The 25,432-nt window shown below is 41.2% G+C and overlaps 1 protein-coding gene across 1 annotated transcript; it reads left to right on the top strand.

Annotated features, from left to right (window-relative positions):
- Positions 1–621: 621 nt before the first annotated feature.
- Positions 622–24,987, top strand: atp8b2 (ATPase phospholipid transporting 8B2). Its single transcript, XM_063488295.1, has 29 exons — positions 622–900; positions 4,911–4,969; positions 5,068–5,181; positions 6,405–6,503; positions 6,581–6,642; positions 6,772–6,844; positions 7,222–7,292; positions 7,407–7,486; positions 7,954–8,112; positions 8,191–8,279; positions 8,474–8,670; positions 10,368–10,488; positions 10,575–10,662; positions 10,753–10,787; positions 10,875–11,034; positions 11,135–11,323; positions 12,399–12,514; positions 12,770–12,934; positions 13,426–13,537; positions 14,075–14,180; positions 15,064–15,322; positions 15,489–15,672; positions 19,308–19,531; positions 19,616–19,699; positions 20,132–20,377; positions 21,564–21,702; positions 22,036–22,166; positions 22,936–23,538; positions 23,680–24,987. Exons 1-29 carry the CDS (start codon positions 789–791, stop codon positions 23,776–23,778), a joined length of 4,176 nt encoding a protein of 1,391 aa, XP_063344365.1. The 5' UTR covers positions 622–788; the 3' UTR covers positions 23,779–24,987.
- The last annotated feature ends 445 nt before the right edge of the window (positions 24,988–25,432 follow it).

Raw genomic sequence — 25,432 nt, 5'->3', positions numbered from 1 at the left:
CGCCCCCCGCAGTGGTTTGTTTTGGTTTCTTAGGCGCATGCTTCACATATATATCAGGGAGAGCCTCAGCCTCAGCCTCAACACGAGGCTCGCCGCTCAGCACGTGCCCGGGCACCTGTCTGGCCCTTCCCACTGCGGCACACCCTCTAACGTTAGGATCACGCAGGACACTGAACTCCTGCACCGGACATTTTGGCTCTAAACGACAATTGGACTCCACACACGAAAAAAACGACTTTGGATCCAAAATGGCGACCAGTTTCGGCTGTAGGACCCGTGGTGATGCGGCTTCCATGGTAACGCCTCTCGACTTTGAGATTGCGTAATGCCTACATGAGCATCAGTGTTTATGTTTCGGATGAGGCTGACAGGGAGGATGCAGCCCGTGTGGCTTGATGACACTGCACTGTTTGACATCGTCCCTTCAAACTTCACATAAAGCACGATGTTCACAGCAAATACGAGTCTGAGCCCTGCGCTTTATTTTTCTAATTAGAAAAAAAAGATGACATCACTGATCCCGCGGAAGGAGGGAGACGAATCAGCAAGGGGTGGACATCGCGTGCACGTGTGTATATTTTGGGGGAGGGGATGGAGCAATAAGCAACAGAGAGGCTGGGACTGGGACTGAGTCTCTAATCAAACTTGACTGAGCTGGGGCCGGAGCTTCGTGCGCGCGTCCTTGCGGAGACGTAACGGTCAGATGTGGCTGTGACTTGTTACTGAAACAGCGCATATCCAACGATTTAAAAAGAAAAAAATCACACTGTGACTTAAAGAAATTTAAGATGACAGTGCTCAAAGACATCCCGGAGAAATGGTTTCCGGTCGTTCTTTTCCCCCTGCAAGGAAAGAAAAAGAGAGGACTGGATGGAAGAAAATCGAAAAAGAGACGGACAGGTACGAGTCTGTGCGGGGAAAATTAAGGCAGAAGTTGGGAAGGAGTCTTTACTGTCTTCACCGCCAGGAGGCTGTTCATCGTGCAAACTGTTTATTTATTTGTTTCCTAATAAATATCATCTCTCATCTTCATCCCATCTGAGTCCAAGTCTCATTCCTGCTGCCTCATCTCTCTCTCACTCTTTTGCATATGTGTCTGTATACATTACCTCATCATATTACATCTCTGCATCACAGACCTAGTTGGTTTGTTTGGGGTTTTTTGCACTGTAGCACTTTGTGTCATCAGTGACTGTTCACGTTTTTACACATCAGCATTCTCCTAAGATTTAATAACAGAGAGATATCTGTTGTTATTCTGATTTCACACTTCAGTCTGTATCTTTTGGAGTTGACCCCAACAGCCTTAAACTAGTTGCTTAATCTCAGCTGTTTTCTGGTGTTTCGTGCTGACTGTGAATCTCTGTTACGTCAGTGAATTATGCCAAACACCAGAGTTTTGCTTGGATCCGGTCTAAATATGTGGCTGATGTCCATGTCTCTGCTGCGTGAGTCCCTGATCAATCTTTCAGGCGCCAACCCTCCTCTGCACTGCTCCATCTGTATTCTTATTCCTTAGGTTAACTATCTCAAATCACTCTGGATGTGCACCTTCATTTGACCTCCACTCCATCATTCTCTGACTGTGTCACTAGCATTGTTTTCCAGCAAATTAGATCACCGTATGCACGTGCTGGGCTGCACACGACTCCGCTATCCCCTTTTCACCTAATTAGATCAGCCACTGTGAGTGATGCTCACGTCTCCGCAGTCTGATCTGACCCTGACTTAGTTTTAGTCGTGGCAGGGACATTAGCGCTTCCCGTACTGTAATTCACACTGAATGACTGTGGTCGTTATTGTCCTGAATTCAATCTGCATTAACTCTGTTGTGCGAGTGTGTCGCTTGTGGAGACGTAAGCAGATTGTGTCCTCACATGTCCAGCTATGAGCAGAGGCAGTGTTAAAGAGACAGGAAGGTGGATGAAACAAAATTAGTGCTTTTGTATTAGGTTACAGTTACTCTTTCTATATGACATTAGTTATTTTAGTTTAAATCGATATTTATTAACTCGTTTGTGTCTCAGCCCTTTATGGAAACCTTATGCTGGAAGTAAGGCTGCCACTGAAAGTTTCTCTGTAATGGAGCTTTATAGATTCACCCAGGTTTACTGTATGGTGTGCAGCTTGCGTCAGGGCTTCTAATGCCCTTGAAGTTGTCAGAGACATTAAACACTTACTGAGCAGTTTGTTAAAGATGCTCATGGATTTAGGCTGAGGTGTTCAGCTTGCACAGCAGTGGCTGGGACAGACACAGGCTGGTCCTGACTTCACATTGGTGCTTAGCTGACACAAGGATCTTGGCTTTTCCCAACAGCCTTGGCACTGCACGTCAGACAGATCTCTCTGGTGGACATTTGTCCCAGAAAACAGCACGATGACCTTCAGCTTAGGAGGAGAAATGCCAGAGGGATTGGAAAAGTTTGTGGATTGTGCACAATCACATTCACAAACCTGATATTGTACTTGTCAGAGTTTGGGAACATTGGTATCATTAACCCATAGCTTTTTTGCATGCACCCAGAAATCTCACATCTGTCATATAGAAACTCCAAGAAAGGGAAGTTGATGCCTAAAACGATTTTTCTTATGTAACTATTTAGAATTTTTTTCTAATAAATCGTGCTACTCAACAACAGCCACAGTGACAGATAGGAATCTTAAAAACAAAAGTAACTCACTTGCTTTTGGAAACAATGAAAAACAATTTGCCTCTTCCTGGGGGCTTTGCCACACTTACATGCTTTGGATCATACAAACAAATTTTAATAATAAACAAAGTTAAAGACTACAGTTTTGTATTTACTTGCGTTAACATCACTGTGGAGGAATTTTGGTCCACTCTTCTCCGTAGAATTGTTTTAATTTAGTCGCACTGGATGGTTTTCCAGCATGGGCAATCTTTTACAAGTCACGCAAAAATATCTCAATCTGGTTTTGTGGCTTTGGCTCAGGAGGTAGTGCAGGTTATCTGTTAATCAGAAGGGCAGTGGTTCAATCCCGCACTTTTCCCGTCTGCATGCCAGAGTGTCGTTGGGTGAGATACTGAACCCCCAAATTGTTGAATGTTAGATAGACAAATATATTAAAAAAGAAATCGGGAAGGGGCAAATACTTTTTCAGGGCACTGTGCAACAAATTTTGACCATGCTTTTGTTTTCTCGGCCTTCTTTTTCCGGTCCTGGCAGATAGTTACTCTTCACTGAGCGTGGTTGTGCTTGAGGTCTCTATGTGGTAACAGGGAGTTGCTAGCCTAACAAGTACTTTACCGGAAATTATTGCATTGTTGGGGTTATTTCTATAATGTTGTATGGTCTTTGCCTTACAGTGTAAAGCACCATGAGGTGACCGTAGTTGTGAACTGACCTCTTTTTAATAAACCGGAGGAAAATACATTTAAATATGCCAATATTTTATCAACATAACAAACAATGATGTAATCATTTCTGCTATTGTCCCACTCATTGTCAGTCTCACTCAACACCATCAGCAATAAGTGGACGTAATGTGTTTTTCTAAATTGACTAAAACCACCCTGACAAAGGCGCAGCTGGTCTAAAGCCGACCAGAGCTAATCTGTCACATCAGATCTGTCTTATAACCTGACGGTAAAGTGCAGCTCTAATGGGATCACTTTAAGTGGCCTCTGTCTCTTTTGGTGAAGCTGAATGCAGCAGGGACAAAGATGTAGGTTATGAGCAGTGCGAAAGCTTCAACGTGCTGCAGAAACACAGGAAACCACAGTGTCTTTGTTTATGTGCCGGCATTTGATTATAGCCTATCGGTTTCTGTTGTGTGATGTCCCTTCCTGTGGCACCTCACTGCCTTTCACAAATCTGTCAAAAGTATGCTAAGGACTGTGCTTTTGTGCACAAAACATGCTCTTGGCCTTGGATATTATTACTTTGGTGTGCGTGTGTGTGCAGCCCTGTTCAAAATGACCAGTCATTTCATTTTAAAAGCCATTTCATTAATATTAGAAGAGAAGCGACTGGTGTTGGAGGAAGATGAGGAGGGGAACTCCCAACCTACTTTGCATCAGCATAACAGAAACCTAAAAACAGCAATAGGATAAAGTGCAAGGTCAGGAGGAGGGGTGCACAAGAGATTGAGCACAGGAAAAAGAAACGGTCTTAAATTTACTCTCTGAAACTTGGAGACTATACTATGATCTGCCTTTATCGGTGCCTAAACCTTTGCATGTACACTCATGTTTGGTTGCGTGTATCTGGCCACGACTGCACATCTGGTTAATAACAAAGAGTAGTAGCAGCTAATGAAACATCAGCGGTAATTGGCCTGCTTATTGGTTTTGCATGCCTCCTGCCTGACACTCTGTATCTATTACACTCAACCAATGCACAGCACAGTCACTGATGTATGAATACATGCTTCAACACTGCCGGCTGTTTTCTTCCATACTGACCTGTACAACTGCAATTGCACACAATATAATACAGTTTTATATAATAACACTCATACATTCTGAATGTCCATTACCATTAGTAAGTAAGATAGCATCCATAAGTATCTTGTACTTTATATTCTAACCACAATCGAGCCTTCTGTACATACTACTTCATTTATCTTATTTGTTTTTCTATGCTTATTACTCTTTTCTTTTCTTTTAGTGTAGTTATTTATTTTACTGTGAGGGGATCTCACAAAGTAAAACAATCATTGCTCAGTGTAACCACTGTGTTTTTTGGGTGTATATGACAATAAACGTCTTGATTGCACTGCTTGATTCCCTCTCTTTTGTTTCCAGGTTTTAGGAAGCTGTGAATAGTGCCGACATTTTTAAACTCTGCAGTTTGCCAAACATGCTAAAAATTCGTTCTTATGCAGACTTACTGCATGTGTTTGTTTTGATGCCTTAATGACTCATCTTGTGTGCTGTGTTTCCGCAGAGGAGGAGAGAAGGGTCAGAGCCAATGACAGAGAGTACAACGAAAAGTTTCAGTATGCCGTAAGAGAGTTTGCTGTTTTCTATTGTACATATTCGAAAAATTTATACTCGTAAAGCAATTTAACTGAGAGGTATTTTCTTCCCTCCTAATCCTCCAGAGTAACTGCATCATGACGTCCAAGTACAACATCATCACGTTTCTGCCCGTCAATCTGTTTGAGCAGTTCCAGGAAGTAGCCAACACCTACTTTCTTTTCCTGCTCATACTACAGGTGAGAAATCAAAGACAGACAGGAGGCATAAGGGGCACATGATTTTCTAGTTAACGCCCTTAAAGGACCGTGATCAGTAACTGTTAGTTAAAGTTTGTGGTACAAAATTAGATGAATATTGGTACATTCAAATTCCAAATGGCTGATCTAATCTATTGTAGAAATGGAAAATAAGCTATTAATAAAAGACTTTCAGGGAAGTAGTGAGCCTCACAGTTTCCTGCACTTGAGAATATGATGAAAAAAAAACATTAATGCAGAATATGAGATCAGTTATTTCATAACAAATCATTTCAAACACATTTCACTGGCAACAAATGCCACTTGATAATGTCATAATGTCTAGTGGATGGAGTAACATGAAAATTCATACACACATTTAGCTCACTGTGTGAATGAGGCGAACTATATGCTGTAAGGCCAGACCAGAGGCCCAAGGCCACTTGCTGCACCTCTTCCCCCTGTTCTCTCCCCTAGCGTTCCTGTCATAATAAAGCCAGAAAAACACACGTGCCAGAGGCTGAACCCTGCTGATCCTTGGAACTTTTTCTGCACACCAGCAGCAAAATTTCATTATGTGCAGTACTTTGATGGTCTACTGTATGATTGTAGTGATGCCATGTTATCAATTATCAATATTTTAAATAATAGTAAATGAGTGTGTAATCGACTGATATGCAGGGAAACCTGCACATCATTAGCACGTGACTGTGGGGCAGTGAGGATGCTGATTTTAAGTCCAGGCTAACAGAGCTGCTGTTAAATCTTTTATGTTTTTTGCATTTTTAGAAGCCACTGTAAGTTCTCCTGTTCATTAGGCTAGAGATATTGAGTTAGTTGCAATCTTAAACCTTTCTAGATAAAATGAAATCATACCCCCTCAGCTCCTTTAAACTCATTTCAAAGCCCCAAAATGTTATATTGTTTTATAGTTAAACTAAATGCAAGGTTTGGTTCCTAACACTCTGGTGAAGTTAGGGGCCTGTTATTGAACAAATGCTTATTTTAAAACTACCCAAACAAACCAGTGTACTGTAGCTTCTTTGTTTTTTGCCTCCTTGGTACTGTCTTACCACGATCTGTACCATCAGGTACACTCACCATCATAACAAGCTGTCTTTGATGTGGCTGGGGTTAGACGTAGCTATCTCTGTATCTTACACTGCCTTTGTGTTCCATTTTAAAAGTAATTTGCATAATAAGCTTTGTCTCCCTGTGTTTAGTTGATACCTCAGATCTCCTCCCTCTCCTGGTTCACCACCATCGTGCCTTTAGCTCTGGTGCTGAGCATCACTGCAGTAAAGGATGCCACGGATGACTACGTGAGTATGTTTTCATGCACCACAGGCATAGACACGAGTCTGTATTTCTACTACACGTTGCCTTTTGTCATCTCCAGTTTCGTCACAAGAGCGACAACCAAGTGAACAATCGTCAGTCTCAGGTCCTCATCCGTGGCTCGTGAGTCATTACATCTGACAACTTACCTGTTCACATTTTACCCATCTTGTTTTAAGAGGTTTCTTAAAGTAGAGCAGCATCTGTTACTTCTTTTTTTTTTTACTGTTTCTCTTCATTTTGCTCTTCCAGGCTTCAAAATGAAAAGTGGATGAATGTTCGAGTGGGTGATATTATTAAACTTGAAAACAACCAGTTTGTGGCAGTAAGTGTGCACCCAGCACAGAAACAAAAGAAAACATAGTGATCAGTAGTCCGAAAAGGCCCATTTATCTACCATTACAACAGCTTAGTGTTCAGCACCAGCATCTTCTTGTATTTTTAGGCCTCTGTTTGATCATAATAGCTTTCAGTAGACCACGAGCTGTGATGCTAAATGGATTGTAATGCATTATGCACCTCATTAGGAGATGTTGTAGAAGTGCTACATTTAATCACTAACATGCTTTCAGTTGCAATTATTCTGCCTTTTCTTGTAGCGGTAATAGATGCAAACAGTCGTTGCTGTGTCATCAGCGCTTTTCTAGTTCAGTCCATGTTGACCGTGCCGATGCTAATCTCAGCTGTTGTATCCATTTTCAGGCTGACCTGCTCCTGTTGTCTAGCACTGAACCTCATGGTCTCTGTTACATCGAGACAGCCGAGCTAGACGGGTCAGAAAACACGCTGCACCTCAACATCTGCTCACTCGACCTAAGGAAAAAAAAAAATCTGCAGAAGCAACGCAACACTACATCTAAACTGCTGTGTGTGGTTTTATCTTGCAGAGAGACCAATATGAAGGTGCGTCAGTCTGTGTCTGTGACATCTGAACTTGGAGACCCAAACAACTTGGCTTCATTTGACGGTGAGTTAGGAGGAGAAACTTGTTTTGTCTTTTTGCAGATTAACGGTCTTCAGCATGCACCAGGAAGCTTGAATCGAATGTTTTCTCCATCATGCTAATGCACATTTCTGATAACAAATGCACACTAAAATTCACACATACACACAAACAGAGACACCACCAGTGAATGGCAGCCTATCACACAGCCACCGCATCACTGTGTCAGCACATCACACCCACACACTCCTCACCTGCTCGGGAAAATGCATTACTGCAGCAAATCTGCTCACATTTTGCCTCACATCAGCTTACAAAAGGTGTGTGATCCTCCCTCTGTGCACGTGTTCAGGTGCACGACAACAGCATGATGTCATCTGGGTGATTAATTCAACTCTAAAAAGATAGCAGTGACTGGATTTAGATGATTATGAGCGAGCATCTAATTTACATTTGTGTGTTTACTTGTCTGCACTCTTCTTTGTGTGAAGGCGAGGTGGTGTGTGAGCCTCCCAACAACAAGCTGGATCGTTTTTCCGGGACTCTGTACTGGAGAGAGAAGAAATACAGCCTGACCAATCAGAACATGCTCCTCCGAGGATGTGTGCTCCGCAACACAGAAGCTTGCTATGGCCTGGTCATCTTTGCAGGTAGGTGTGTGCATGTTTGCACAGAAAAATAATGCATTTGGTGTATCTAGCAAGTCTTACCCTGTTTCTGTTTGCCAGGCCCAGACACCAAGCTAATGCAGAACAGCGGTCGCACCAAGTTTAAGCGTACGAGTATCGATCGATTGATGAACACACTGGTCCTCTGGGTAGGACATCCCACACTTCTCATTTTCATAGCTCATAACTATTTCAGGACATGATCTCACTGGCTTGAATTTAGTTTCATATATCTACACTAGTGATGTATTCTGTTCTAACTTAGGCTTAAATGACTACAGATCTAACTGTGACATTCATTTATTTACTCTCTTCTTTTTTGTCTGTGTCCATTTTCTGTCAGATATTTGGCTTCCTGGTGTGCATGGGTATGATCCTGGCTGTGGGTAATGCAGGGTGGGAGAAAGAGGTGGGGTCCTTGTTCCAGAGCTACCTGGCTTGGGACACTCCTGTGAATAACTTCCTGTTCTCGGCCTTCCTCTCCTTTTGGTCCTACGTCATCATTCTTAATACCGTTGTGCCTATCTCTCTATATGTAAGGTAGGAAGAAAACAATAGAGAACCATATTATTGTATCATGGATCTATAAGAATGTATAAATGATGCTTACAGACAAAAACCCTGTGTTTGCCTTTCCCATACATAAACTGGTGTTTATAAAGGAAGAATGTACGAACCTCATGGATAGAATACTGTGCTACTGTCTTAATACTGTCTTAAGCCAACCCTCATTTCCTCATATTTTGCATCCAAGGAGCCAGTCTTACTTCATACTTTTTTAAAGTGGTCTCGAGCAAAAGTGCTCCAGACTTTCTGAAGGTCATTCTTTGGACATGGCTTCGTTTTCACTCATTTTCAGTTCAGTCCTTGTACCTGACCATGTTCATAGGAGTGCTTGTTTTTGTGTGTTTGTTAATCATTAAAACATAAAAATGACAACTAACTCAAAACCTAACACCTCAACAACTAAAACGAACTATCTACAACAGAAAAATAGTATCTGAAAGTCCTTATGGAATTGGAAAAGACAAAGCAAAGACATGACACAGGACCTAAAAGATGCGTCTGCTGTTCTCTGAAGCTTCATCAGAAATGGCCTCAATAGTAGTGCAGCTGTTAAGAAGCCATTTTTAAGAACTAGCAACAAGTCTGATGGAGTGATGAATCTAAATATGAAATTTTCACATTTGTGTTCAGTGACCGTTCAAATCAAGATGTTCACAGGAGGTAAAGAGAGAGATACAACAGTGTCTACAGCCATCTGTAAAACACAGTCGAGGCTCTGTCTTGGTTTCAGCATTTCAGTGATCCCAAACACACTGCCAATACCTGGATTTAAACACACACACACATATAAACATTTATAAACTTTACTTCTTCCTTATATCTTGCAATCTGTGTGTCAATAGATTGCTGTACTTCAAAATATCAAGAAATGATGGGTTGCGCAACAATTTGCATAATACTGGACTTGCGACCATGCGTGTTCCCAGCTTTACATAGAAAGTCAACCACAATACTTGGAAGTAGAGATAAAAATTAGTTTAGACAGAGATTAATATAAAGCAGCAGTTGGAGATAGTGTTTGCCATTTGCAAACATCATTGAAAATTTATCGTGTACTTGGTTTTATCAGTCCTCTTATCACAGTCATTCATTGGTAATATTAGTGCTGTAAAAAGCTGGTGCCTAGTGGTACAATGGCCCCAATTATTTTTCATTTACGGGAGTTTTTCTTCTGTTTGTGTCTCCAGAAGTGAGGCAAACAAAACCCACATTTCTTTTTTCTTGTTCTCTTCATTCCTCCGGTCAGGCCAGTTGTGGTCTTTTGTTTTCCAGACAGCTTCAGGTGCAAATAGGAGTGCAAGTATTGAAATAAAGGGGTGTCTATATTCAGTCAGAGAAGTGGAAATGAGAGTCGTGCACATGCGTACATTTCATAATGACTGAGATTTACAAAAGAGGAACATGCACACAGCTGTATAAACATGATTTTAAAAAATCGCTACATGCTTTTCTGTCTTTACATGCACACAATTTTACTGTGTATGCAAAGAGATCTGGTCCTTGGTAATCAGTAAGTCAGTGAACTGCACTGACTGCGTGCCAAATGTATTTGGCCAGAAAATCTTTGTATTTTTCTGTGCTTACTTGTTCTGTTACTTACTTAGTTACATTTATTTTAAACTGTGAACGGCTCTGAGTTTGTAACCTCTCCCCTTCCTCCCCTGCTTCAGTGTGGAGGTGATCAGGCTCGGTCACAGCTACTTCATTAACTGGGACCAACAGATGTTCTGCTCACAATGTAACACAGCAGCTGAGGCCAGGACCACCACTCTGAACGAGGAACTGGGACAAGTAAGTGTCCAGATTCACTCTGTACTCTGCAAATCCATCCATCGTGCTTTGCTTTCAGTAGTTATATACTCCTAAAATGATCCTAGGTTGAATACATCTTCAGTGACAAGACTGGAACGCTCACTCAGAACATCATGACGTTCAATAAGTGCTCCGTCAATGGACAGAGTTACGGTAAGGACACACACAAAAATGTGCTTGTAGCAGAGACCGTATGTACATGTATATCAGAGCTCATTCATGTGGTGCTGATGTGTTTGTCAGGTGAAGTAACAGACCCACTGGAAACTCAGCCAAAGGTGCGTATCAGTATTTTTTGATAAATCATAGATCACATGCATGTTTGTTATCACCTGTGATTTTATTTATCACTCATTTGTCTTCAGAGGCTGGACTTCAGTCCCTTCAACCCGCTGGCGGACCCAGACTTCTGCTTCTATGATGACAAGCTGCTGGAATCAGTGAAAGTGGGAGACTCGTGCACTCATGAGTTTTTCCGCTTGCTCTCCCTCTGTCACACCGTTATGAGTGAGGAGAAAAGTGAGGGTGAGCTTAAAAAAAAAAAAGCAAATAATGACATCAAAACTCAACATCTGCTCATTTGTTATCATATAATATTTAATAACTGTTTTACTTGCCTGCACAGGAGAGCTGGTTTATAAGGCTCAGTCTCCAGACGAGGGCGCTTTAGTGACGGCGGCTCGAAATTTTGGCTTTGTGTTTCGCTCCCGAACACCTGGGACGATAACCACCACAGAAATGGGACGCACCGTCACCTACTCACTGCTCGCCATACTGGACTTCAACAACATACGCAAGCGAATGTCTGTTATAGGTATGCAGCGATTTTCTTCTTATTTTACTACAAAAAAATTATCTGAATATTTTTAGTTTACATTTAAAAATTCGGAAAGAAGCTAAAAATTCACTCAGCAGTGTTGGCTTGAAAAATAACCACTTGTACTTACTCAAAGCCACATTATTGAAGAATGTGTGCTTATTCTTCATGTTTTTAACTTTACTGGATGACCTGTGTATGGTGGCCCTGAGAGGTCAAATGCACAGCAACATAAGAGAACACCAGTAAATAGATAAATTCTACAAAAGCACACAATGGAAAAGGAAACAATTAATCAAAAACAACACTTATAAATCATCGGCTTCTTTCAAGCGTGTCTTAGTGCAGTCCTCCACATATTTTGGTTTCTGTCACTTACGTCACATTATTGTCTTGTTTTGTGAGATTTGGATTTTTTAACTTTCATTGTGCATTGTGTGCTTTTGCAGCATTTTTCTATTTGTGTTTTCGTAAGTTGCAGTGCATTCGACCTTTCAGGGCCACATGTATCTGTGCAATGTCACAAGACAATCACTTAACAGCTTGCCATAGCAGAAACTGGTATGGCTGTACAGTGCTGTTGTACAGGATGGCATTGTGGTGCAATCTTTATCTTTGTTGCCACATTGTTGCATAAAAGATTCTGGGTTTTAACCTTTGTTTCAGTCGAATTTTTGGTCTTTCTGTGTGAAGTGTGGTACTCTGGCTTCCTCCCACAGTCCAAAGACGTGCATGTTAGGTTAATTGGTGATTCTGGACTGCCCGTGAACATGTATGGCTGTCTGTCTCTCTGTGGCAGCCCCGCAATAACCTGGTGACCTGTGTAGGGTGTATCTCACCTCTAGACCCATTACAGCTGAAATATGCTCCAGCCCAAACCAAGTGAACCTGAATTGGATGAATGGATGAATATGCTGTAAATTTGACCTCTGGTCATAAATTACTTTTATCTCTGCTGCCAGGCTCTGAGGACCTTTGTTGAAGAGTTCTTCCGTTATTGTAAAGGTGATGGAAGAATTGTCTGAATCGCTGAGTTTTTTTTTTCTTCATTACTCTCTTTTTTTATTTTCAGTACGTAACCCAGAGGGCAGGATTCGTCTCTACTGTAAAGGAGCTGACACTGTTCTGTTGGAAAGACTCCACCCTTGTAACCAGGAAGTGATGAGTATTACTTCAGACCACCTCAATGTAAGTCGGCTCTTGAGGGCTTGAGCTGCACTGCCATCTAGAGTCTCCACACTTTAAAACAACTTTTAACAGCATTTCATTTTTATTTACCTTCTCCTAATGAGACAGTCAACCTCATCATGACACATTTCTTAGATTAAGTATAAGTTAAAAATCATCAAACAAGACTACTTAATGCTTAGTCTTGTGATTCTTAATATCCCTGCTGTATATTTTTGTTTTTCTACATGTTTATGTGTATATTTTTGGTGCTAGGAGTATGCAGCAGATGGGTTGCGAACCCTGGCTCTGGCCTACAGGGACCTGTCAGAGGATGAATGGGAGGCCTGGTCAGAGAGCCACCGCTTTGCTGATAAGGCCACAGACTGCAGGGAGGATAGACTGGCAGCAGCTTATGAAGAAATAGAACAAAATATGATGGTCAGTGAGTTTATTTTCAGATAATGTATGGATCTGTATCAAGATAATGTGTCTTATTTATTGCAAGTGTGTGTGTGTGTGTGTGTGTGTGTGTGTGTGTGTGTGTGTGTGTGTGTGTGTGTGTGTGTGTGTGTGCGCGCGTACGTGTGTGTGTGTGTGTGTGTGTGTGTGTGTGTGTGTGTGTGTGTGTGTGTGCGCGCGTACGTGTGTGTGTGTGTGTGTGTGTGTGTGTGTACGCCCACTTGCCCTTCATGTAAAAAGTTCAAATAAAGTAAAAATGTTGCAATGAGCAAGAGGAACTTGTTGGGATCACTGAAACTTAAGCAGTTCAAGGGAAATTCCTTTCTTTTACTTTCTATATTTGGAGCACGCAGATGCTTTTGAGTTTGGATTTTAGTGTTAACACAAAAATTGCATTTAAGCTGGTCTTAAATCTTCTTAAATATGGAATTTATTTGTTTGTGTTTCTTTCTCTCGGCCTGTGTTTCTAGCTTCTGGGTGCCACTGCTATAGAGGACAAGCTGCAGGAAGGCGTTCCAGAGACCATCGCTGTCCTCTCTCTGGCTAACATTAAAATCTGGGTTCTTACTGGAGATAAACAGGGTGAGATGCGCACACTTTTGCACCAGCTTTCAGAACTTAGTGTGCATGTTTAAAACATTTAAACCGCCTGGACAACAGTTTAAAACGCAAAAGAATCTACAAAATTTAAACTAATTATAGAGCAGCATCCTTGTGATGAGGAGGTTGTTGAAACTGAAAACTTTAAGCATCAGTGCATCTATTTGCACCTTGACTGTGTGGGTGTATTGCCATTCATGTAAACATACAGTACTGCTACATCCCTCTTGCTTTTGTAGTCTGATCCTATTTACTGGGCTAGCACTGGAAAAATTAATTTCTGGAAGTTTATCATGTATTCTGTCATCACCAAACGCCATATGCTGTAGGAGTGAGTGCAGTGAAAGAAAAATAAAGGGACATGTTTACTGACATTCCTGCAGCAGCTATTATAGTTTAAGGCCAGAGGCATGCCTGCAAAGGGAGAAGTAGCCGAAACGACGAGCAGTACATTAGCTAATAGCTTTTAACTGAAGCAGCACTTGTATTTGTTAGATCCTCTCCCATTCCTTCACACAGAAACGGCTGTAAACATAGGCTACTCCTGCAAGATGCTGACAGATGATATGACCGAGGTTTTCATCATCAGTGGCCACACCGTCCAGAGCGTACGGCAAGAACTCAGGTCAGTCTGGTTATGTGCACACTGTACTAGACTGTACACTGTGGGATCTAGATAAATGCCAAACTCCAGATGATGGGCGGGCAGAAACTAAGAAATGTATGCATGATTGAAGTCGGTAGGTGTGGTAGCAAAATGTTCCAACTACTCTGTGAGAATCACTCGACAGTGACCAGAGCTTCTTGACTCATTTCTAGTCAAATGATCCAGCTCACCCTGTGAGGACTCATTCATGACCCTGACCCTGACATTTTAGATAAAAGCAAAAAGGAATAATTTAAAGAGATTTTTCCCAGACTTCAGTGATCATCATGACATGAACTGATAGCAAAGGGTTAGAGTTCCAGTCATCACTGATTATGGCTGAGAACTCACAAGGTTAAATATGAGCAGCATTGCAAAATACCCCTTAACTATGAAGTCAGTCTTTTTTCTTTTTTTTTTAGAAAGTGAGCAAATCCAGTGTAATGGTGCAAAGAAGACACTTTGAGAGTCAAAAAATAAAACAGCCAAAGAATAAAATTATCTTTCAAAGACAGAAGAACTCTAAATTGGTATTTTGATGTTCTTTGTGCAATGTTCAAATTCACTTGGAAAGTGCAATTATTCAAGTTATAAAGAGCCTATAGTGGAATATCAGGCTCAGGATAAAACCTGCCATTATCACTAATCTTCTTGACATCCACATTACTTTTCCAACTATCACCCTTTCTCCTCATTAGTTTGCTTTTTTGAGTCTATATTCTTTATCCCACACTCAGATCTCTCTCTTTTTCTTTTTTTTTTGCTGTGCATGATCATGTTGTCATGTAATTATGTCTCTGTGATGCAGAGCTTCACTGAGAGAGCACTGTTGATGTGGGCTTTTTTTTGTCCTCCTCTCTAGAAGAGCGAGGGAAAGGATGATTGAGCTGTCACGTGCCAGAGATGGAGTTAAAGAGGAAGGAATGCAGGGATGGGGGGAGGCATGTTTCAATGGAAATGGATTCAAAGAAGGACAAGAAGGAGGTGATAAGGCAGGCGGAAGAGGAGGAGGAGTGGGGAAGCAGCTGCATGGCTCTCCCCCTCCTCCTCCTCTGCCTCTCTCTAACTTAATGGACAACATCTCAGGAGAGTTTGCCCTCGTAATCAACGGTCACAGTCTGGTATGAATAACACTCCTGCATGATATCTGTCATGGAAATTTAAGCTTAGTTGCATAAAAACAATTCTTTCTCATTAAGTACTTTTCTCCAAAGCAGCAACTTGGACTCCTTTTACCGCCTGAACGTCTAAAATCTCTCTCTCTCTCTCTCTGTTGTCTTGTGGTAGGCCCACGCTCTCGAAGCAGACATGGAGGCAGAGTTTGTGTCGACAGCGTGCACGTGCAAAGCGGTCATCTGCTGCAGAGTCACGCCACTGCAAAAAGCTCAGGTGGTGGAGCTCATCAAGAAGCACAAGAAGGCCGTCACGCTGGCTATAGGAGACGGTGCTAATGACATCAGCATGATCAAAAGTGAGTTGTGCAAAAGTGTAACTGAAATATCGTTTTCAGAAAAGAAGAGAAAGTTGGGTTTAGCCATTTGGGTGGCTTGTCTACTTTTAAGCAATGGAAATCCTAAGCAGAAGTGCGGCTGTAGAGGTTGTTTATCTGCACGCTGTTCCTAGTAGTGATGTAGGTTATGTGGAAATCTGTGTTGCAGGAGTCCTCCTGAGGTAAAGGTTTGGTTGTCAGGAACTTAGGTGTGGTGCGTGTTCTTTTAGGCCTTATTTACAAATTATTTGTTCACTGCTTATAGATGGATGTGACGCCGACAAACAAAACAAATCGACAGAAGTCACATTTAATTTTAGTGTCACTCCTAAAATCCCAAAACACCAAATATGTCCTGTTAAGCTTTGAAAAGATGTTTAGAAGAAAACGTATTTATGTTTAATAGAATGGAGGCTTGTGTTTGAACTGTTCACTGTACGAATAATTTTACTAAGACCGAACTATACTGTTAATCATTGCTTCATAATATTTATTTCTAAGCTTAAAGGCAAACTAAAAGAGAAAACTATTAATACCTCAGTGCTCTGTTTCTCTGCGTGTCTTGTAATCAGTGTGTTGTAAGTGCATCAGCCTGTGTGTGTTTGTCTGTGGATGTACATCATGTCTACATATCTGCATGCAAGTGCAAAACAGAAATGCAATCAGTGCAGCATTGAGGAGAAGGATTGGTTCACTTCCTGTAATTTCTGATTTAAAAATCTCGAAACAATCAAATGTTTTTCCCCCTTCTGTGCTCTTTTTGTCCAGCTATTGAAAATGGAACACATACTCCAGTTAAACTGAGAATTATGGTTTTATTGATGGTAATGCTGGTTTCCCAATCAGTTACCAGCAGTTAGTGGGACGTTTGTGGGAAGTTTGTGGGAACCTTGGGTTCCCAAGTTGTGAAAACATTTTCTGGCTACCGCTTTCTTCCTCCACAAAATGTTATGTGGCATTAGTCTTCTCGACAGGAAGGCATTGAGCATGCTAACGTTGCTAAGTTATTCAACATGACACTAACTATAGCTCATAACCGAGAGGAAAGGTTCTCCATTAGAACATGATAAAGTTTTATTAGCTAAAGTTAGCTTTTGCCACAGTTTTCACTTATTAGATTGTGTAAAATACAGACAGCAGGGCCTAAAGGTAACCTGTTATGTCCATATGTCAGTGTACTCTATTTCTTTACTCTTGGACTCTGCAAGTAGCTTTATATTATTCACAGTTTATAATAATCCTGTTTATTTATTATTATGCTCTGGTCCTTTATGCAACAGTTGTTTTATTTCAGTCTTTCTTCTGACTGTCTGCCCTTGATAAACAGAAGGTTTGAACAGTAGGCGTGTGAGGTGTCAAAGCTGAGTGCTTTGGATGACCATTTTGGTTTTCCCCTCTCACTGATATCATACACATCTGAGAAGAAAACAGTGTGAAACTTTTACCATTGTCTACACTGGGGCAAATAAGTGTTTGCCCCATTCTGGTTTCTTAGTTCTTTGCATATTTGTCACACTCATCATGTTTCAGAGGATCAAAGAAATTTCAATATTACATAAAGGTAATCTGAGTAAATGAAAATGCAGTTTTTAAATGACGGTTTCTTTTCTTAAGGGGAAAAAGCTATCCAAACCTAGCTGACTCTACATGAAAAAGTAATTACCTTCTACTTGTTATTAACCATGTTTTGGAAAAGTGAGTTCAGTTTCACCAGCCACACCCAGATCATTGGCAGATCAGTAGAATCAAGAAAGTCAAACAGAACCTGTCTGACAAAGCAAAGTAAGCTAAAAGATCTCAAAAAGTAACACATCATGCCACAATTTAAAGAAACAGCTAAGAAACAAAGTCATTGGCGTCTAACAGTCTGAGAAGGGTTACAAAGTCTTTTCTAAGGCTTTAGGATTCCACTGAACCACAGTGAGAGCCATTATCCACAAATGGAGTAAACTCCAAACAGTGGTGAACCTTCCTAGGACTGACTGGCCTACAGAAATTACTCCAACATCCCATCGATGACTTGTCCAGGAGGTCCTACAAGAAGCCATAACAAAATATAAAGAACTGCAGGCCTCATTTGCTTCAGTTAAGATCAGAGTTTGTGATTCAACAATAAGAAAAGAGATTCAACAAAAATGGCATCAATGGGTGAATTCAAAAGTTAAAAAAAACACTAGTGACTAAGAAGAACACAAAGGTTTGTTTCACAAACATCAATTGTCAAAAACATCTTGATGATCTCTTTTGTGGAAATATTCTGTGGACTGATGAGACAAAAAAAAAGTTGAACTTTTTTAAAGGTTTGAGTGCCTGTTGGGTCTATTCCCACAAACCCGCTAGTTCTAGAGACTTATTCATCATGAAAGAAAACAAGGCAACAGCGTTCGATCGATTACTTGCGCAAGGGAGGCCTCATTTGTGTCCAGCACGAAAATGACCCCCGACGATGGCCTCCTCTCGCTGCCTTTTATTGAGAGACAGTTCACACAAAACACAGCAAAGCAACGCCCACAAGGCATTGTATGTATATGTGTGAACTTCTGTATGTAAGAGTGTGTGTGTGTGTGTGTGTGTGTGTGTGTGTGTGTGTGTGTGTGTATGTGTGTACGGGTTCGTACTATCCTGGTGGGGACCAAAATCTGACTTTTACTATCCTGGTGGGGACTTTCTGCACCGTGGGGACCAAAATCCAGGTCCCCTCGGGGTTGAAAGCAATTTTCACACTCAAAATGCGGTTTTACTGTCAGGGTTACAATTAGGTTATGGTTAGGTTTAGGGTAAGGGTTAGGGTTAGGCATTTATTTTTAATGGTTAGGGTTAGGGTAAGGGGCTAGGGAAAGCATTATGTCAATGGGATGTCCCCACGAGGATAGCAAACCAGACATGTGTGTGTGTGTGTGTGTGTGTGTGTGTGTGTGTGTGTGTGTGTGTGTGTGTGTGTGTGTGTGTGTGTGTGTGTGAGACCTCCTGCTGGGGAGGAAGCTTACATCAAAAGACCTTCACAAGGATGTTGCCTGTAATAAAAGACTACAGCCCCTCACCCAGAACCTCGAGAATCTGGGGAGGGGAGGACAGAAAGAATTCCTTTCCTCACACAGTTAAACAATGTAGAGATGGATGGTAAGCATAAAAATGACAAACATTTAACAATTCACTCTAACATTGCCTTTGTAATAAAACTAACACAGCATTTCATAAAAAGGACATCATACCAATAATCATACATGGTGGCTGTACTGTGATCTGGGGTTGATTTGCTGCTTCAGGACGACTTGCCATAATTCATGGAAGCATGAATTCTGCTCTCTGCTGAAGAAGAATCTCCAGCCATCAGTTCGTGCCCTGAAGCTCAGGCTTGGGTTATGCACCAGGACAATTAACACACAGCAAGTCCACCTCTGAGTGGCTCAAAAAACACAAAAAAATGAAAGATTTAGAGTTGTCTAGTGAAAGTAAAATTTCTTTGATCATCTGAAATGTGTAAGTGTGACAAATATGTATAAAAACTAAGACACCAGGAAGGGGTCAAATCCTTTTTCCCAGCACTGTCTGTATAGAAAACTGGGGGGGAAAAAATCTCTTGAATTTGTCTTTTCATCTCATCTGCATGCTTCCAGGTGCTCATATTGGAGTTGGTATCTCAGGTCAGGAGGGCATCCAGGCTGTGCTAGCCAGTGACTACTCCTTTTCCCAGTTCCGCTTTCTACAGCGCCTCCTGCTGGTCCACGGCCGCTGGTCCTACCTGCGTATGTGCCGTTTCCTCTGCTACTTCTTCTACAAGAACTTTGCCTTCACCATGGTGCACTTCTGGTTTGGCTTCTTCTGTGGTTTTTCTGCCCAGGTCAGAGAGTAGAGGTTATTATAAAAGCATACTATAAAGAGTCACAGTCATGATTATAACTCTGTCTGTGTGTGTTTTTTGTAGACCGTATACGATCAGTACTTCATCACACTCTTCAACATTGTCTACACCTCCCTCCCTGTGCTGGCCATGGGGATATTTGACCAGGTCTTTCACATTTATTCCTTTGTATTGAGCTCTCATAAGATTTTATTTTACATTTCGTTTTTATAAAACTCCATGAAGTTTCATGAATCAGAAAATAATTTTCTTTTGCATTTGAAATCTGTCTCGTGAATTAAAAAAAATGTATATAAGACACGTTTTTGCCAGAGTCTATCACGTTGGACCATGGCTAAAAATACTGCACACATTGTGGGAGAAAACCAGCACAGACACAAAATGGTCCCAGACAATCAAGTTCAACACCACATCCTTTTAACTGAGGTGACAGTACTCAGGATTAGCATGAAATATGGAACTGTTTTCACATGCTGATGTTAGCATTTTGCTCAGAACACCAAGCCACAAGTTTTGGCTGTAGTTTCTATATAATGTTATTTTAGTAAACGCAGCGTCTCACTTCCTCTATGAATGCAGGATGTTCCTGATCACAGAAGTTTGGAATATCCAAAGCTGTATGAGCCCGGGCAGCTCAACCTCCTCTTCAACAAGAGAGAGTTCTTCATCTGCATTGCCCAGGGCATCTACACATCAGTGGTGCTGTTTTTTGTCCCATATGCCGTCCTGTCCAATGCCACTCAGAGCAACGGAGTGCCCCTCGCTGACTACCAGACCTTTGCAGTCACCACAGCGACAGCCCTGGTTATTGTGGTCAGTGTACAGGTGAGGAACTGTAGAGTGCTTTAAGCAGGCGACTGCCTCACAGAGTGCTGTGCAAAAGTGTTGAGCCACCCCTCCTTTCTTTATATTTTCCTTCAAAGGAGCCAGACTTTCTGTCATTTCTGGTCTTGCAAAGTTTTTCTTTAAATTACATTCCCAGTTTCTTCTCATCTAGTCTTTGTACCTAATTACTTTCAGAGAAGGGTCTTTTTTTTCATTTGTATTGAAAATAACGTCCTAAAGAAATAGAGATTCATCTGGCGCTGCAGTTTAGCCATCTACTGTTCATCAAAAGTGGTCTCAGTGGATGAGAAACTCTCTCTTCCTTAAGAAGAAGTATGCCAAATTACTCATGAACTGAACTAAAATAATCAGTGACATCAGGCTTTATGGAAGGATGAATCCAAATGTGAAATTTTTGTTTCAAATCATCATCAATACGTACGGAGAACAGTGAGTCATCTATAAAACATGGTGGAGACTCCATCATGGTTTATAGCAGCATTTCAGCCAGTGGTGTTGGAGAACTTGTCAAAATTGATGAAACACAGAAAAGTGCCATCAGATTTTGACCCGCCATGCAGTACCATTGGGAAAGCATCTGATTGGCAACAGCTTCATTTTTCAGCATGACAGTGATCCCAAAGACACTGGGAATGCAGTAAAGGTGCACCTAAATAGAAGAACACACAGTGGAACACTATGAGTCATGGACTCGCCTCCCCAGAGCTCAGATCTCAACATTACTGAAGGATTGTGGGATCATGTCGACAGAGAACAGAACAAAAGGAAGCCAAGATCCAAAGTAGAGCTTTGAGACTCTACTTCAAGAAACCTGGAGAAATATTCCTGAAGACTACTTAAAGAAATTACAAGAAAGCTTGTCTAAGAGAGCTCAGGCTGAGATGAAGATTAAAGATGGTCATACAAAATATTAATTTTCAAACTCATTAGAATTGTGTATTAATGCTTATATCCTGTATTTCCATGTATATTTGCACAGATTTCAATAAACTGCTGCACCTGTTTCCCATTTTACTAGCAAAATATAAAGAAATGCAGGGAAGTGGCAAGCTCAGTGTTGTATAACAATTAATTGTTCAGGAGTGGCATATTAACTGTGAGCATCTGCTGTTTTCTGGGGGTTTATTGTTTTTGTTTTGTTTTGTTTGCATGTCTGTGTTTGTAGATTGTTCTCGATACCGGCTTCTGGACAGTGTTCAACCATGTGTTTGTGTGGGGCTCTCTGGGCTCCTATTTCATCATCATGTTTGCTCTGCACAGTCAGACCCTCTTCAGGATCTTTCCTAATCAGTTCCACTTTGTAGGTTCGTCCCTGCTCTCATTTCTCAGCCACATGTGTACCAGCAAATCAAATACTGTAATTTTTCTTAGCCGATATCATTCTGCCAACACCGATTTGTTTTCATCGATAATTTACATACTTAACTTTTTTGTAGTGAAAAAAATTTTGTGAGTCTAAAAACTAAACACAAGTAAGTTTCAGTACTGAGAACAGATTGATTTCGTATGATCTGATATCACTTCATTGCACCAAATGCATTACTGTTGGAGATAATAATAATAATCATGTGTACACAGTGAAAAGCAAGACATGTCTAAAACACATTTGTCTGTTCTCTGTCTGTTTGTAAGTGCAGGTAGTGCCCAGAGCACATTATTGCAGCCAGTCGTGTGGTTAACGATTGCACTGGCAACAGCAATATGCATAGTTCCAGTTTTGGCGTTCCGCTTCCTCAAGCTGGACCTCAAACCTCAGCTCTCAGACACGGTGAGAAAACACACAAAAACACAGCGTTTCTAACACTGATGTCTCCATCTTCTTCCTTGCAACATGCTTTACAGTCTTTCTAGAACGTCAGTTTGAGCTCTGTGCAATGATTAACTGCATGTGTAAAAACATTTTATCTTTGTGTGTCTTTGTGTGGGGTGGTCGGGACTTATTGCTAACTGTCACAGTGCACTTTAATACCCTGCAAATATTGACCTAATCAGTTTCCCCTAATGTCATGACTTGCTTTCAGTAAATTCATCCAAGATAAGTGTGTGGCTTTATCAGACGTTATGTCTTGAGCTTAGCAGTGCGTCCAACCGAAGCCGATGTCAAGATGTTGTGAAGAAGTTCCTGCTTTGATTTGCATGTAGTTTCTCAACAGTCACTATTACTGATTTTCATGATGAGGTTAATTTTGAGTTAAGTGCAAAATGTTCTGGGTTTCGATGACCTAAAACATGAGTTTAAAAGCAGCAGAAATAGTTTGATGAACTGCTGGATGGATGCAGTGCCTACAAAAACTAAAAATAAGGCAGGAAGCATAAAAATTTGAAAAAATCTGATGGTTTAGTCCTAAAGTTTCAGTGACACTTTCAGTTTTTATTTTGTTGTCAAATGGCGTAAATATTAGTTTGAGTTTTTGTTTTGTTTTGGGGGAATTTTTTTTTTTTTTTTTTTGGATGATCTTATTTGTGTGGCTATGGTGAAATAGCAGTGTTCCTATAAGCTGAAACGATGTCCCATTTCCTGTCTCATCGTTCTCCAGGTTCGTTACACTCAGCTGGTGCGGCAGAAGAGGCGAAAGCCGCCAGGTCGTAACACTGGAAGCGCTTGGCGTGGCACCGGCAGTGTGTCAGAGGGCCGCCTGGGTGCCCGTGGTGGTTCAAGGAGATCCGGCTATGCCTTCGCCCATCAGGAAGGCTTTGGAGAGCTAATCACGTCAGGGAAAAATATGAGGCTCTCGTCTCTGGCCCTGGCATCCTTTGCCTCCAGACATAGCTCCAGCTGGATTGACACGCTCCGCAGGAAGAAGCATACTCACACTCCCCCCAGCACCTCAGGGGAGTGCAGCCCAGCACCCAGTTTCATCTCTGTGTCGGTTCCACCACTTTCAAACTCTTCGTCTGTTCTGGGCGGCTCTCAAGAAACACCGATCGAAGAGGAAACGGTTGCGGCACCAGCTCAGAACACACAGATGATCCCTGCTTCAGTCACACAAACCTTACCGGCTTTGGCACCAGATGCAGAAGCTCCTGCGTCTCAAGTTTCAGCTCAGGCCACCAGTTCTGGCGTTTTAACCCCCACAGCAGCAAGGTCCCAGGGGGGAGACTCGCCTGGAGGCTGGACCCTTTCTCTGGGGACCATGCAGGTCATTTGGGGTTTTATGATGTAGCAGTAACACAACAGTTATATAACATATGCAACAATACACACTGGCACTTTTATATCTGTGTGATGCAACTCTTCTAACACCAAGCTAAAACATAATCTTTCTTTCTTTGTCCAACAGGAAGCTCTGTTTGGTTGGAAGGGTATTGCATCTCGTGCCAGTTCATCCAACAGCCCGGGCCCAACCTCTATTGCCAAGGAAACCAACCAGATTAAGTGAAACGTAAACATCTGATGGATGAATTCTATATTTACTGCTGTCTACCAGACACACAAACTGTACACACTGTGTGCTTTTCTGGAGAGAACACAAAGACTGTTATATAAAAAAAAAACTTTACCCACACAGTGTTCTTGTCTCAAAATGCATCAGTTACATCCGGATCTCTGCAGGAAGCGACATATCGTCTTATGACATGAACTTTCTCAGCCATAAATTAAGATTTACTGGTGAGATATTTGAGCGCACAGTGTGTGGTGGTTATGTTAATGAATGCTTGAGATTTACAGTACACAACTGAGGGACAGAAGCAGGTGCAGAAGCAAATGTCAAAGTAGCCTTTGAAAGATTGTTTCTGCTTATTTCACAAGCCTCACTCACAACTAAGCCACTCAGCACCTCTCAGTATTGAGATGAATGAGCAAGCAGAATCATAACAGTTTTAACCAGTGAAGTGCGAGCTGTATTATCTGCAAAGGTTCTCAATGAGAATGGTATTTTAATTTAAAGTATTCTCCCAAAGGTCTGTTTTCTTTACTTTTTACTTGTTATACTGTAACTCTTCCCACATTTGCTTTTTTTTGCATCACATTGATGTGTTTATGTCTGATTTAAAGCTAGGCCTTTTTTTTGGTCTAACAAAGGCCAGATCATGTTAATGTGCCTCTGATGTAACGCAGACGTAAGAACAGAATGGAAAGACTTCACTTTAGGCCAGTTCTGCAGAAAAGAAAAGGTAGAAGAAAAATAAACATTTTTTTAAAAAAGTGATTTGTTAAATTCCTAATCATGATTGTTGTCATTGTGAACAGTAGTGCTTATTCGTACTGTAAACATATACTCCAGTAAAGTGCTTTATATTCATTTTTGTTCATGAATTAAAGAAAGGAAGTTGTTTGTGGACAATCATGCCTTAACAAAGCCAAAATATCGGCCCCCTTTTTTTCTTTTATTTTTTCCACCCCTCCACTAATCCAAGTGTTGATGCACCTCAGACTTGGATAATCATTAAATAGGGTAACCAAAGGAACACTGACCTGCTCTTGGACATCTCCCTGTACTACGGTCAGCAACAGGCAATTGAAACACAGTTCACATGATCTGCAAAACCTGGTCTAAATGAATGTACTGTACAGTTTTAGCAGGAGGCAGGTCTCTGTGGAAGTGTGGATGTGAATGATATTGAATAAAAATCTGATTTCTCTTTCACATGAGGGAAACATGCTGTGTCTGTGCAAATGATTTACTCATCAAACGAAGTTTCAGGTGGAAATGACTCCCAGTATATGTATATATATATATATATATATATATATATATATATATATATACATATATATATGAAATATTAAAAGCTTCAGTCTGTATTGCCACATTTGCCGTTTTCCTTTCGTGCGCCATGGTCTATGTGCTAAAAACACTAAGTAAGAAAACAGGATATGTGAAAATATTTTTAAGGAACTTTCTAAGTTAAGAGATTTTTAATAAATGAATATTAATATAGCAGAGCTATATTCAGCTTTCGCGGGGTGGGGTGGGGGGGGGGGGCTTATTTTGATGCTGAGGAGGATTTCCTCTGTGTAACGGCGCTGAACAAGGGGAAGAGCGCAGGGATTTCACAATAACGGGTCTCATGGACAGCAGACTGAGCCAA

Source organism: Pelmatolapia mariae, linkage group LG10_11, assembly GCF_036321145.2.
Source record: "Pelmatolapia mariae isolate MD_Pm_ZW linkage group LG10_11, Pm_UMD_F_2, whole genome shotgun sequence".
In the NCBI taxonomy this organism is placed as follows: domain Eukaryota; kingdom Metazoa; phylum Chordata; class Actinopteri; order Cichliformes; family Cichlidae; genus Pelmatolapia; species Pelmatolapia mariae.
This window is presented reverse-complemented; position numbering and strand designations above follow the sequence as displayed.